Raw genomic sequence first — 13,715 nt, forward strand, 5'->3', positions numbered from 1 at the left:
AAGCCAATATTATGATAGATGCAAAAAAGGTTTAATTTCTGGTGTGAGCATTTCTTTAAGTACTCATACAACCAATCATTGATGGATTTCTAGCTACAAAGTGATTTATACATATTTATAAATTTGGACTGATTTGAGATGAACTGCAGTTTAATTTAGATGAAGCAGTGAGCTGGCCTGCAGCTTTAATGTTTTTTTTTATAGACAGATTTTTTTATAAGTATTAAACTGGAAATTTTGTTGAGTTCTTACTCTAACTTTATAATTGTATTTTTACTTGTGTTATATGTATTTAAAACCAAACAGGGGTACAGTTATTATAAATGAAATAGGAAGAATTGTTGTTCCAGAGAAAGACTGTTGAAATGCTTTGTCTGTAAAGGAGTATGGAAGCTTGTTTGATGCAAGATAGTAGAACATTCCAGAAGTTCTGGAGAGTCAGGGAGCATGAATTCATCCAGGAGTCGCCTCTTGTATGAGAAATAGATTATCCCAAGTACTGTTATGTTGAGGATTTTATATATATTATATATTTTATTATGTGCCACTTGACAAGGAGCCAGAAGAAAGACTTACCAAGATTATGTCAGCAGGAGCATTAAGGATCTTTGCAGTGGATGGAGACCAGCCAGTAATATGTTGCACTAATCTATCTTGGAGAGAATAATGGCATGCATAAATGTTAAAGCAGAAGAGGGACAAAAAGGGGCGTATTTTTGCAATGTTTCTAGAAAAGATGGGCTTAGAAGTTGAAGTAGGGATCTTAAGGGATGTCTAGACTCCTGCCTTTGGAACCAGGGTGATGTTTTTGAGGCATTGTGTCATTTTAGGCTGAATAGCAGGTTTGAGATCAGGACAGGAAACGTGGCTAAGTGTGTTTTCAGCATAAAGGTGATGAGAGAAGCCTAAGGATTTGATGTCACCTAAAGAGAGAGAATGAACAAAAATGAATAGGTGCTAAGACAGACCCTGACAGAGAGATTAGTGGTTTAAGATGTCCTGAAGGTGCACAGTGACATGGGGAAAACATGATGGTTGAAGTTGAACCACTTAAGCAACAGGTTTGTGGTTTATTACAACAAGAGAATGGTCCACTGAGTGAAATGCTGCAGAACAATCAAGGAGCATAATACTAATATTGCAATATCTGTTTATTTTAAGAGTCCTACAACTCAGATGCTGAAGACTTTTTCAGTTTGAAAGTTTCTGCCAAGCTAAATGCGCTTAACATCTTTGTATGTGATGAAATTTGTAATATTGCTGATATAAGAATACAAGGTAAGACTTATTTTTTTGTTTGATGTTTCCTGAAAATTGTTTGTTTTTAGCAGTCTCTTGGAAAATGTAGGAAAAAGTGGTTTTCTACTGTATATGCTGTACTACTGTATGAGACAAAGGTAATTTGTGATGGAATGAGTGATATTTTTAAAAATATATTCATTTGAAAAGCATTTTAAACTATCCATTATATTAAAATTTAATTATTCAGTATATTAGAAGGCTAGTTAAAGTAGTGTAAATTAATAAATCTCTGTATTTCTTTAGGTATGGATGCCTCTGTTGCCATTCAAACCAAGCAGACAGAAGTATGTGCGCGCCTTGAAGACATTGTTATCTTTGATGTGGATCCTAAAACCATTCACAAAAAAGTAATTTTTTTTAATAAAGAATCAGTTAGGTGTAATGACACTATGGAGAGGCAAAGTTTGTATAACCAAAGGAGTGGGGGCATGGGTTTGCCCATTCACAAGGCACATTTCACTACTTGTATTGCCAGTTTTAGACTAAGCTTACATTAGCAGATTAGTTGCCCCAGTTGTACCCTCTGTTAGTCAGAGCAGGTGGATGGAAAGGGGAGGTTTCCATCTTCTAGTGGGTTGGGAACAAGCAAAGCCCTGATCGATAGCTTAGCATGCCTCTCTAAAACTAAAAACATTAAACTGCCATTGCTAAATTGTTTAGCAATGGCATCTGATTCTGCAGACATGACAAAACAAGCAAATGCAATGTTACATTCATAAAAAATTCTGAACTAAAACTCTGGGCAAAATAGTATAATACTATCCAAATGAGAAGCTTGCTACAACATTATCTATTTTTATAAAGTAGAGATACATTTAATCCAGAATTAATTTTGTAATTTGCACTGAATTAGGAAAAATATATATAAGTGCGTATAGGCGCAAGAGAATTTGTGCATGGTGTTTTAATGGGCGCCGTTCTACACCCCTTCTAGCAGCAGGTAATTGTAAACTAGCCTAAGCTGTTTGTGTTTAGTATGTTCAAGTAATTTACCTTCTTCTGTTGCAGGCTGTGTACATTATGGGAGATGAAGTGTTCAACTTCAAAATGTCTTTGTATCCAGAAGCTACAGAAGGCATATACTACAGTGACATGTCTGCAGTGGATGGCAAGATATGTCTCAAAGTGGGCTGTATCCACATTGTTTATTTGCACAGATTCCTCATGTCCCTTCTGGTGTGTTAGATTATTCTATTAAAATGTTTTCCCAATATCAGAAAATATCCATATTTTTTTTACAGGTCAAATAGTTACTATATATCCTCTAAACAATTGGTCTAACTCCATTGTAATGTCTGTTTGCAGAATTTTCTGGACAAGTTCCAAGCAGCAAAAGAGGCTTTAAGTTCAGCCACAGCCCAAGCTGCAGAGAAAGCTGCGTCTAGCATGAAAGAATTTGCCCAAAAAAGCTTTAGGCTTTCCATGGACATTGACTTAAAAGCTCCAGTCATCATTATTCCTCAATCTTCAGTCTCAACCAATGCCATTATAGCAGATCTAGGATTCATCCGAATCCAAAACACGTTTTCCTTGGTTCCAGTAGTGGATTGTCCTCTCCCACCTGTTATTGACCAGATAAACATTCGTCTGACTAAGTTACAGTTGTCCAGGTTAGAGTGACATAAGCTTCATGTTTTATGACTGTTTTCTTTTCTCAGTGAACAATTGTCAAAACATCTGTTAATTTGCAAACTTCAGATGTCCGTCATGAAACAGTAAAACCACCTCAAAAGATTATTTATATTTGTCTGCATAAAGTTAAGGACATGATAAGTAATAGATGGGTTAACGTCTACAATTTCATCTTCACAGAACGGTGTTAACAAATGGGACAGTTAATCCAGAGTTGGAGATTCTGCAGCCAGTTGATTTGCTTGTTTCTGTTCAGAGAAATCTGGCATCTACTTGGTATTCTGAGATCCCTGCCATGCGGTTTGTTGGAGACTTGAAACACATGCAGGTAATATGCAAATTGTCTGGATATATTTCTGGATCTATTCTTTATAAAGGGTCAATTTATCATGCCGCTTTTTACAGAATTTAATCTTTTACATCACTCTCTGTCTAGAGAATAGGAAAAGCCATTTGTTAGTGATACAACCATTGTTGTGTCTAATATGTTAGATAGCAGATCTGCAGATTCTGGGAACCCCTAAATACTTACTGTGGAGGTTTAAGGGGAATGCATGGTAGCTGATTTGCTAGTGATTAATATATATAGGTTTCTGTGGTAAATATAGATTAGCAGGAACACCACCCAGATTTTTTTCTGTGGTAAAGTGGGTAAAGGCATAATCACTGTGAGGTACCATTTTGATATGCTCCACTAAGTGATTAGAAGCTTTCTGGATAACGGAGTTCCAGATAATGGATCCCATGTCTCAAGTTACTATATAAATCCGCAGAATAAGCTATTGCTTTTATTATGTAAAGTATGAAATGTATGTGTATCGCTGTTTATTAAACCATAGGTACATTTTTTTGTAGATTGCATTAAGCCAAGAAGACCTTACTATACTAATGAGTGTTCTTTTTGAGAACCTTGCGGAAACACCCTCTCTGCCAAGGGTAGTTGATACAGACAAATCTACTGAGCAAGTGAAAAAAGAGGTTACTGAGTGTCAATCGTATCAGCAAAAAGGTAGAGTGATGTCCCATAATAAGATGTCTTTTAACTGTTAGTTGAGCTTCTTATAATTAAAGCTATGATGCTGAACTACAGTGCATTTAGAGAATATGGTGTATATTCTTCTTGACTGACAAGGTATCCATTCTACCAATGCTACATATATTAAAATAAGTCATGGAAAACTTTTGAATGTGACATGCAGGAGACTGCCCCGTTTATATCTGAATTAAAAATGATTACAAAACAGAAAAGAATATTATTTACTATTACTTCGTGGGTAAAACCAGAACAATATTTATGGCTTTCTTTTTCTTCAAAATCTCATTTCATAGAAACATATGTTCGTTTATTGCCAGCTGCTAGATTTTGTTTGTTTGAATTTGTTCAGATTGCTCATAACATCCTCCCAACATAAGGCAGCTGAAAACTTCTTTATAGATTTTTTTTTTGCTTTGGTTAAAATAGACCATCCATTGTTCTGTCACATTCTCAAGGCTGCTATCTAAAAGACATTTCTACAGAATGTGCTCATGTTTAGCAGTTGCTGTTACTTTACAATTGTCACATTTGTAGTGTGGAAATAGCTGGCAGTTACAGCTTGCGGATTCCTTCTCTTCAACAGCAGGCCATATATTTTAATTCTAGGTGTTTCAGAATGACATCACTCTTAAAAACATGCCCTCCGCTCAATAAATTAATTGAATCGGTTGTTGTGGTGTTGTAGACCACGCTCCCTTCCCTGCTTTTATGAAGGCACAACTATTAAGATAAACTGGTAAAAAAACAAGAATAATAATAAAATACCATTTACAAAAATATTACATTCTACATACATACATAGACTGCATTTTCAGTGAAGGGGAGCTACACTGAAGCACTGGTTTTCATACAGTTTTTCATCACTGTTAGATAAATCTGATGAGAATGAAAACCAACTATCACCTTCCATGTACCTGTAGTATTTAACAGTTTTCCATTATCTGCTCTTGAGACCTGTATTGTAATTTCTCATTAAAATGTAAAGAAGGTAATAAGGCAGTTTTTTTCTAGTTTGTACAGTACCATCTCTTATTAAAATTAAAAAAAAATGACAGTTTATGTGTGTAACAAGTTCTTATATTGCATTCGTTCCATTCATTGTTTTTTTTACATATCTTCTGAAGATACAATGAATGCTGAAGATTCTTTGGGACAAGTTGCAGCAGAAGAACTTTCAGTCACTTTGATGAATTATACATTTAAGTTTGAATCCCTCTCTATTGTGCTTTACAACAGTGACCGCTGTAATGTGAGTCTTTCTTTCCAGTGATATTGTAGTCGTATTGTATTTTAGCATTAAAGTGATACTGACACTAAAAAAAACAACTTTTTAAAATATGAATGTACAAGTGAAGTTACCTATACGTCATGTTGATCGTTTCTTGCTGAGAGGAAGTAATTGTTAGTTGAAGTTCCTAAACCTGACTGTTTTGCCAACCTGACTGCCATCTCAGCCTGACAGTTAAAGTTTCTAATGCTAACAGACTTCTACTGGACAAGTATGGCAGCCCCCTCATAAATTAACACAGTGAATCAGATTATAAGTAGCATGGAAGGCCAATATTAAGTTAGATGTAAAAGATTCTACCAATACCGAGACTAATCATAATTTGCATATGCAAATTAGTGGTGGGAAGGGGAAAACATTTTTTACTTCCTTGTTTTGGGACAACGTAACGCGATTTCCCTTGCGCCCACAAATGTGTGCTAGTCTTTTACCTATACACATTCATGCATATATATATATATATCCACACAACCCCTGACTTCTAATATCCTTATCATTTACAGTAGGGGCTACATTATCCCTTATAATACATGAGTGATACTCAGAGTTCGCTTTATAACTCAGCCTGCAGCCTTGTGCCTTTATATGGTCACAGAACAACCCCTCAGTGACTTCTAATATCCTTATCATTTACAGTAGGTGGTACATTATCCCTTATAATACATGAGTGATACTCAGAGTTCCCTGTATAACTCAGCCTGCAGCCTTGTGCCTTTATATGGTCACAGAACAACCTCTCAGTGACTTCTAATATCTTTATATATATCTCCCATCCCACATATACACTCTGTGCTGCACTTACCTACACTATCCCCCGATATATACCTCCCATATACACTCACATATACAGCAAGCAACAATAGTTTCCTGCCTCAATACCCTGTAATGTAAGAGTTAATTTTAAACGGCAGAATAGGGAACAATACTATTGTCTTCTGTCTCTACTCCCCTGAAACAGTTAAATAGCAGCAAGCATAGCCAACAATACCATCTGCCCTGCGTCCTTAAAGCCCCCCTTTCCAGCAGCCAGTTTGCATAGTAAATTTACGATACTTCTTGTGACCCACGTTAACTTTAAACAGCAGCCTTCCAATTAGAGTGTGCACTTCTCCAGAGCAGCAGAGAACAGGCGCCCAGTACAGGCCAATCCTCCCACATACTTTTATTGAGAGAAGTGCGCACTCTTACTTGACCGGTGCTGGTAGAGCAGAGCAGATCGCTCAAACACAAGCAGGCCATTGATCTGGTAGGAGGTGGGCTGGGCCAATTGTGTGGGCAGGCATCAGGAGAATGCACACTCCTGCGTACACTCTCAGCATATGATACGTATGATCGTATCAGAAGAGGCTGCCCACAGATTTTCCAGTCTCCGCCCTCGTGGCTCAGCCCTCCCCCTGTCTAAAATGCTTGCCGACTGCTGTATACCTAAAGCAGACGTCGGGCATTCTTTCTAAAATAAGCTAATTAGGAGGAATAGCAGAAAAGTGCTGTGCCGCGTCTAATCAGGCAGCGTGCTGCCCACTTCAACACAGGATCAAGGGGCCTCACAGGCATTTGCCCGAACAGACACATTATCAGTCCGGGCCTGTGTACCACCAAGTTCATCAAGTGAACACAAAAAAAAAAATCCCTTTTGCGGTTGAAAATGAGGTATTAGTTTTGCATTAAAGTATAAGTTTTCCCCATCAGGGTTTGGTTTAAACTTTACAATTAAGAACTGCCACACTGTTGCATGACTAAAGGCCCCCATACACGGGCCGATAAAAGCTGCCAACAGACCGGCAGCTTATTGGCCCGTGTGTGGGGCCACCTGACTGGCTTCCCCTCGATTTCAATCGGGCAGGTTAAAAAATCCCGTCTGATCGTGGCCGCATCTGTGTGTGTATGCGGTCCCGCTATCGGACCGGGCCCACGATCGGATCAGGCCCATATCACCCACCTAAATGTGGGAATATCGGGGAGAGATCCGCTCCTTTGGCGACATCACCAAACGAACAAATCTTTACGTCTATGGCCACCTTTATACTACCCTTGATGATTAACAAGACAGAGATCCTTCCTTGGAGGCTGTCTGTCTGTAAACCCACTCACAGGAGGCACAGTGGGATTGAAGGTATTTGCCTTGCTGGCATTTTTTTTGAGCTTGTATACTCACAAATTCAAGTTTTTCAAGCCTATAATTTGAGTTTTTTTCCACTATTGTATTCAATCAAGTTTTTTACATTCGGATTTTTTTTAGTAAATGAGCAAACATTCAAGTTCATTTTTAAAATTGTGAGTTTATTCGAAGTAGAAAAAACCTCACAAATTTGAATTTTGATGAATAGGCCTCCCAGCAAAATTAATATGTTTGCACCTAGGTAACTGGCCAGTTGAAAATTAGGCTAGAGCGGATATATCCAGGTTGTGCTTTGGCCCAAACAAATACCATATATGAATTCACCCGCACTAGTAAAGAACCAGTGAATTAAGAAGCCTCTTATACAAGCCCTCCAGCTCTTCCATTCATGAATTCAGATTTATCTACAGTTTCAGTATAGTAGTAACTAGTAGTAGTTACTATATTATATGTTTTACTGATTTTGCACTATGAACTTAATTAGAAAATCTGTTTATTATTTAATAAAAAACAATACATCACCATTATAACAAATTTGTTGCATAGTTCATAAACACACCTATAGAACATACAGTAGTTTATCTAAAATGTAATTGCCATCCCCATAAAAGTAAATATCAGATTTCAATAAATAAATGTCTTACAAGTTAATTTGTTTCATATTGTGTTTTTAACTGCTGCAGGAAACTCCCCTCTGGCTACATAGTGAAAGTCTACGCCTTGGGGAGCTAAGATTACATCTTCTTACCTCCTCTGGTAATATGTATGCGGATGGATCTATGGATTTCTCTGTTTATCTTAAGGCCTGTACCTTGGATGACTTACGGGAAGGTATCACAAAAGCTACCTCCAGGTATGTAAGTTCAGGAATCTTTACATGGTACATATAAAGTTCCAAATGAATCATTCATAAACAGACAGCTGGTGTACCTTCCATTCATTACCCACCTTAGTGGCCTGCAAACTATTATACCCACTGATATAGAGGAGGCAGGTAAATGTTTGTTTTTTTCATTGATGTCAGCAATACTTACTGTGTTATTTGTACCTTTGATTTTTGAAAGAATTGTTTTGTAAATATTTTCACTTTCCAAAGAACAGTTAATAAAAATGCATTTTTTTAAATTTCTATTGACTAGAATGATTGACCAAAAAGATGGATTCTGTGAAAGAAACATGGTTGATATATCCTTCAAGCAATCACCACAAGACTATTCAATCACTACCATCTTGGAGAAGCTTTATGTCTGTGCTAGTGTGGAGTTCCTTATGACTGTGGCAGATTTCTTTGTACAGGCTATGCCCCAGGACCCATCAGGGGAAAAGTCAATGCAGAGTCACGTGAAGCGTTCTACACAAACAAAACCCAGAGCAGAGAGTGAAGGTATATTAAACATTTCTATCAGTATATCATGAGTGTCCTAGTGTTTAAGAAAATATAAAAGTGTATGTTACAACCGTATTTTACTGCTAACAAACTTAAACCCTCAGGGGTTTTCACTGTTAAATGGGAACTATTGCGAAAAAATGTAATACAAGCTTCAGCATACTGAAATAAGAAACTTTGTAAATACAATCAATTAAATATTCTGCATCGTTTCTGAATTAATCAAGTTTATGTTCACTATCCCTCTCTCAGCATCTGTTTCTCCTCATCCTGTCTTCTTGCAGAAGTTGGGTTCAGATTTTCATTTACATACATATAGGGGGAGCTCCCTTTCCTGCATTAGAGCTCACTCAAATAACTGATTCCAGTACAAACAAAATATAATAAAATAACTGCCATTTGCACAAATACTGCATGTAGAGAGACATGATGTCTGGTGACTTTAATACAGTGAACTCTAATACATCTTCTAGGAAAAAGGAGCCCCCCTATAAGATATATTGGATCTAACTGTCAATGATTATCTGACACCCAACTGCTGCATGAAGACAGAATGAAGAGAAACGGATGCTGAGACAGGAATAGCAAACCTCGCTTTATGATTTGTGACTACCCTTAAGTTTCTCAACATCTTGTCACAGACACTTTGACAACTTTGAAAGCCTGGATAATTCCTACTGTAGTGATACTGAACCTTTAGGCTGGTTCAATAAATTAAATATATAAAATATGGTATTTCTATCCATATGCATTTTTAGGGTTTAGTTCTCCTTTAAATATAAAAAATAGAAAGCCACAGATTTGATAGAACGTCATAGAAAGCTCCATCAGATTATTCAGGAAGTAGAAATGCTACAAATCTTATAATGGATTGGATATTATCCATACATGGTTTGAGAGGAGTTGAATGGTTTTAAAGGAACAGTTCAGTGTAGAAATAAAAACTTGGTAAATAGAAACATTTTTATTTTGTACATACAATCTAATATAGTTAGTTAGCCAAAAATGAAATATATAAAGGCTGGAGTGACTGGATGTATAACAGAACAGAAAACTACTTCCTGCTTTTCAGCTATCTAACGCAGAGTTAGTCAGCGACTTTAAGGGGGGGGGGCACATGGGACATAACTGTTCAGTGAGTTAGCAATTGAACCTCAGCATTCAGCTCAGATTCAAAAGCAAACAGTTATGACCCATGTGCCCCCCCCTTTGAGTCAATGATTGGATACTGAATGGTAACCAATCAGTGGAAACCAAGAGAGCTGCAAAGCCGAAAGTAGTGTTCTGGCTATTATGTTAGACATTCAGTCGCTCCAGCCTTTATAGATTATATTTTTGACTAACTATATTAGAATCGTTTATTTTGCACAGCCTATCTATTTACCCAGTTTTTATATTTATACTGAACAATTCCTTTAAAAACTGCTATGGGAAGGGAAATGGTTCCCTTGTATTGTAAGCTATGTATAATATTTTTTCAATGGAATCACCTACAGGTGTAGTTGACAAACTGTTTAGTTCAAGTTCCCCTTGCAGGTTTAACCTTTGGTCACCCCCCCCCCTTCATAGCTCAGACATTCAGCCATAGTTCCAAGAATATCTAGGACAGCAAATTCATATTCAAGTCATATGTATCCCTAGTTAACATTCTGCTGAGTTTTCAGATGTATCTAGGGGGAAAAAAATTACCATTCACCACGATTCTTACCTTCACTTTCACTATCCCAAGCCCCACAAGCCCCCCCAATAAAAATCATTGTTGCCTAAAAACGGTAACCCTTTCCTTCGGCTATCTTGTAAACTAGGTTTATACTACAATATACTCCTAGCTCTTGGGTAGTCAAGCAAACATTTGAATCCTCCATAGTATTGGTAGGATAGACTGGGGCACCTGGTACATGTAAGCATTGTTCCTCCACATACTAAAGGCTGTATTCAACACAAACTGAATAGCACAAGACTATTTCTGAAGGCAGCACATTTGAAGTAACTGTCCATTTGGAAACATCACATAGGTGGATCAAAGTCAATTCAGTCTGTTGCTTCCATTCATTCCAAGAGCTCTTCTCAGCCCACAGAAAGCTTTGCCTTTCTAATGCACCATCTAAATTGTAGATGGACATTGCATTTACTTAAGACACATTGAAAAACCATATTTAAAGGAAACATGGGATTCCAAAAAATAAATTGTCCTTTGCCACAACCTGTCACTATTGTTGTTTGAGCCCCCTGAGGGCTGCTACCTCAGGGCCCTGCTTCAACCTCCTCTTGAGCACCAAACCCCCACCGTGCCTACCTTTTTCTTCTTGCGACTGTGCCAGGGGCTAGTAGGGAGGTTGGAATCATGCGGCGGCATGCAGGGAGCAGGTCTCACTGGGCCGGTGGATCCCACAGGGTTTTTTCCCAGGGTCCCGCCAGCCAAGTCCGACCTTGCTTATCGAACATCAAACTGTTCAGAAGAGCCCTGGCGATCATATTACTGTGTTTTATGCTGGTACATGTGGGATATGATGATGTAAAATACAAGCTATGAGACAATTTTCAGAAATGTCATTAACACTATTAAGTTTAGCGAAGCTTTGCAGTTTGGTAGTTTGTAGTGGAAAAACATATTTACCCCTTTTGGATTTGGCAGAATTGGAACTTTTCAACATATATGGTTTTCTGGGATCTTACAACACATAATACCATACATTGTACATTGTTTATTCTGCAGCACCCAGAGTGTCAGCCATTGAAATTTATATGCCCGATTTTCATTTGGGGGTCTCTACATGGCACATTCTTTGGTATTCCTTTGCATCAGTCTGTTGTTCATATTTAGGGTGTTTTATGTTGGTACATTAGGATATATGTGGCATATGATGGTGTAAATTGTGAGACATTTTACAGAAATCTCATTAAAAAATTTAGCATTTGTTTGCAGTTTGTTCATTTGGAGCATAAAGACACATTTACCCATTTACCCATGAGCAGGCCCAATTTGTGGAGAGGCCACCAAGGCCTGGGCCTAGGGTGGCAGGATTTTAGGGGGTGGCATGCTGCCCAACCACACCCACATTGGTTCAGAAACACTGGGGATGAGCAGGAGATACAATAGTTTGTGACCCATCCGTCAATCCTCATTGATCTTGTCCACATGATGAAAATTTTAGCGAATAAATGGGAGGGGACGGGCAGGCCTAGGGGTGCCCGCTATGTAAATCCAGGCCTGCCCATATGCTTTCCAGAAATATATAGTTTTCTGCTGTACACAAATGTTTTTTCTACTTTTAGCACACATAAAATAGTATGTTTTTGCACCAGTACAAATATGTATGCTGTAAGTTACATGTCAGATATTATCATGTATTTATAAAGGGCCAACATTTTCCGTAACATTGTACATTGAATGGGTGTATACATTAAACACCAATTTATATACAGAGTAGCCAATAAACTATATAAGAGGTAAAGAGGATCCTGCCCAAAAGCTTACAATCTAAAAATACTTTTGTAATTCTGCTGGGCATGAAACCTTTTGGTGAACTCAGAGTATACATATTTTTGAAATCTTGGTACCTTATGAAGTATATGAGATGAAATGCTGTAAAATGCAATCTTTGAGGCGATTTTGTTATATTTCATTAGATTTGTCAAAGCTTTGTGGCATGGTAGTTTATTGATAATCATATTTATGATTTGTTATATTGGAATCTAATAATGTGGGAGATAAGCTTTTGGGTCCATGAGAATGTGTATTCAAACAATATATGGCTTTCATCTTTTTATGGCTTTACCCCACAAAAATGTGTTAATTTTTCAGTAGCTGAAGTGACAGCCATGACCATTTTTATGCAATATTTTAATTTGGGGGTATCTGCATGCCAGATACTTGTAGCTACACATCAGTTGTGTTCAGTTTGTGAGGAGATAATATACAGAATATGGTAGCAGGATGAGTTGATGCTAATGGAATTCAGCTCGTTTCTGCCAATCCAAGTGGAAGCTGAATGCAGGCATTTTGTCTTTAAGGGTTAAGGCTTCCTGCAGTTTGTTTACATATAGGATGAAAACGGGTTGCCAACTTAAATGGTGTGACATCTTATTTATATATTAATGTACAAGTTTTAAAAAGTTTTTCAGCTGAGATTTGTACAATGAATAGAACAATGTTGTTTTTAATGAATTTTCCAGTTCAAGGTGCAGTCATTGATGTATGTCCCAGTCCTAGATATGGTAATGCAATAGTCAATTGCTGTGTTTGTAACAGATGTTGTTTTCTAGGGTAGTTTTGATTTTTATGGACCTTTTTTAATGAACTAACCTTTTATACAACCCAAAGCACATGTCCAACTTCCTCCGTTTCCTGTTCCTGTGAAACTGATGATTTTATTATTGTAAACTGTTTTCCCACACAAATCCTTCCTTTTCTAATTGTTCTGATATCATGCTGCGCATCTCAAATTTAATTATGTTTGCTGAAAATATTACTGCTCTATCTACCCTCAAGCTGCCTTTCAATAAACCTATCAGAAAATAAATATGCCAAGGTCCGAGTAAGTTCACAATCCTTATCCGGCTCAACTTGTATCCCTTCAAGTCTGATTCACAACACCTGCAATAGGAGCCAGCACTAAATGCACCACATGTGTGTAGACCCCATCCACCTGCAATTGCCACCATAGGGAATAAAGATTTCCCTTATATAAACAGCAGCAGCAAAAATGTAAAATACTTTCTATTATTTAAAAGCAAATATTTAAAATACGCTCACATAGTGTTCATGGTTAAAAGCCTAGCTATCAAAAAACCTAGTAACCTTTCACAATTTGCTCTCTCACAATTGAGTCTGCTATAATGGAGCTAGTGAAACAGTAAACGTTAGAAATGTGTTAAATGTGGTACAGGTATGAGACCTGTTATTCAGAATGCTCACAACCTGGGGTTTTCAAGATAAGGGATATTGTTG

At 37.4% G+C, this 13,715-nt stretch overlaps 1 protein-coding gene across 4 annotated transcripts in view; it reads left to right on the forward strand.

Moving 5' to 3' along the window:
• The window catches only part of vps13c.L (vacuolar protein sorting 13 homolog C L homeolog), a 132,354-nt gene that overhangs the window by 74,110 nt on the left and 44,529 nt on the right, over positions 1-13,715 (forward strand). For all 4 annotated transcript variants that reach the window (XM_041586667.1, XM_041586666.1, XM_018252883.2 and 1 more), the window contains 9 exons: positions 1,162-1,278; positions 1,546-1,649; positions 2,311-2,478; positions 2,608-2,912; positions 3,115-3,262; positions 3,790-3,943; positions 5,095-5,219; positions 8,061-8,230; positions 8,517-8,761. In XM_041586667.1, the coding sequence (XP_041442601.1) occupies positions 1,162-1,278; positions 1,546-1,649; positions 2,311-2,478; positions 2,608-2,912; positions 3,115-3,262; positions 3,790-3,943; positions 5,095-5,219; positions 8,061-8,230; positions 8,517-8,761 (1,536 nt within the window). The remainder of the gene's footprint in view (positions 1-1,161; positions 1,279-1,545; positions 1,650-2,310; positions 2,479-2,607; positions 2,913-3,114; positions 3,263-3,789; positions 3,944-5,094; positions 5,220-8,060; positions 8,231-8,516; positions 8,762-13,715) is intronic.

This window comes from Xenopus laevis, chromosome 3L (assembly GCF_017654675.1).
Source record: "Xenopus laevis strain J_2021 chromosome 3L, Xenopus_laevis_v10.1, whole genome shotgun sequence".
Taxonomy (NCBI): domain Eukaryota; kingdom Metazoa; phylum Chordata; class Amphibia; order Anura; family Pipidae; genus Xenopus; species Xenopus laevis.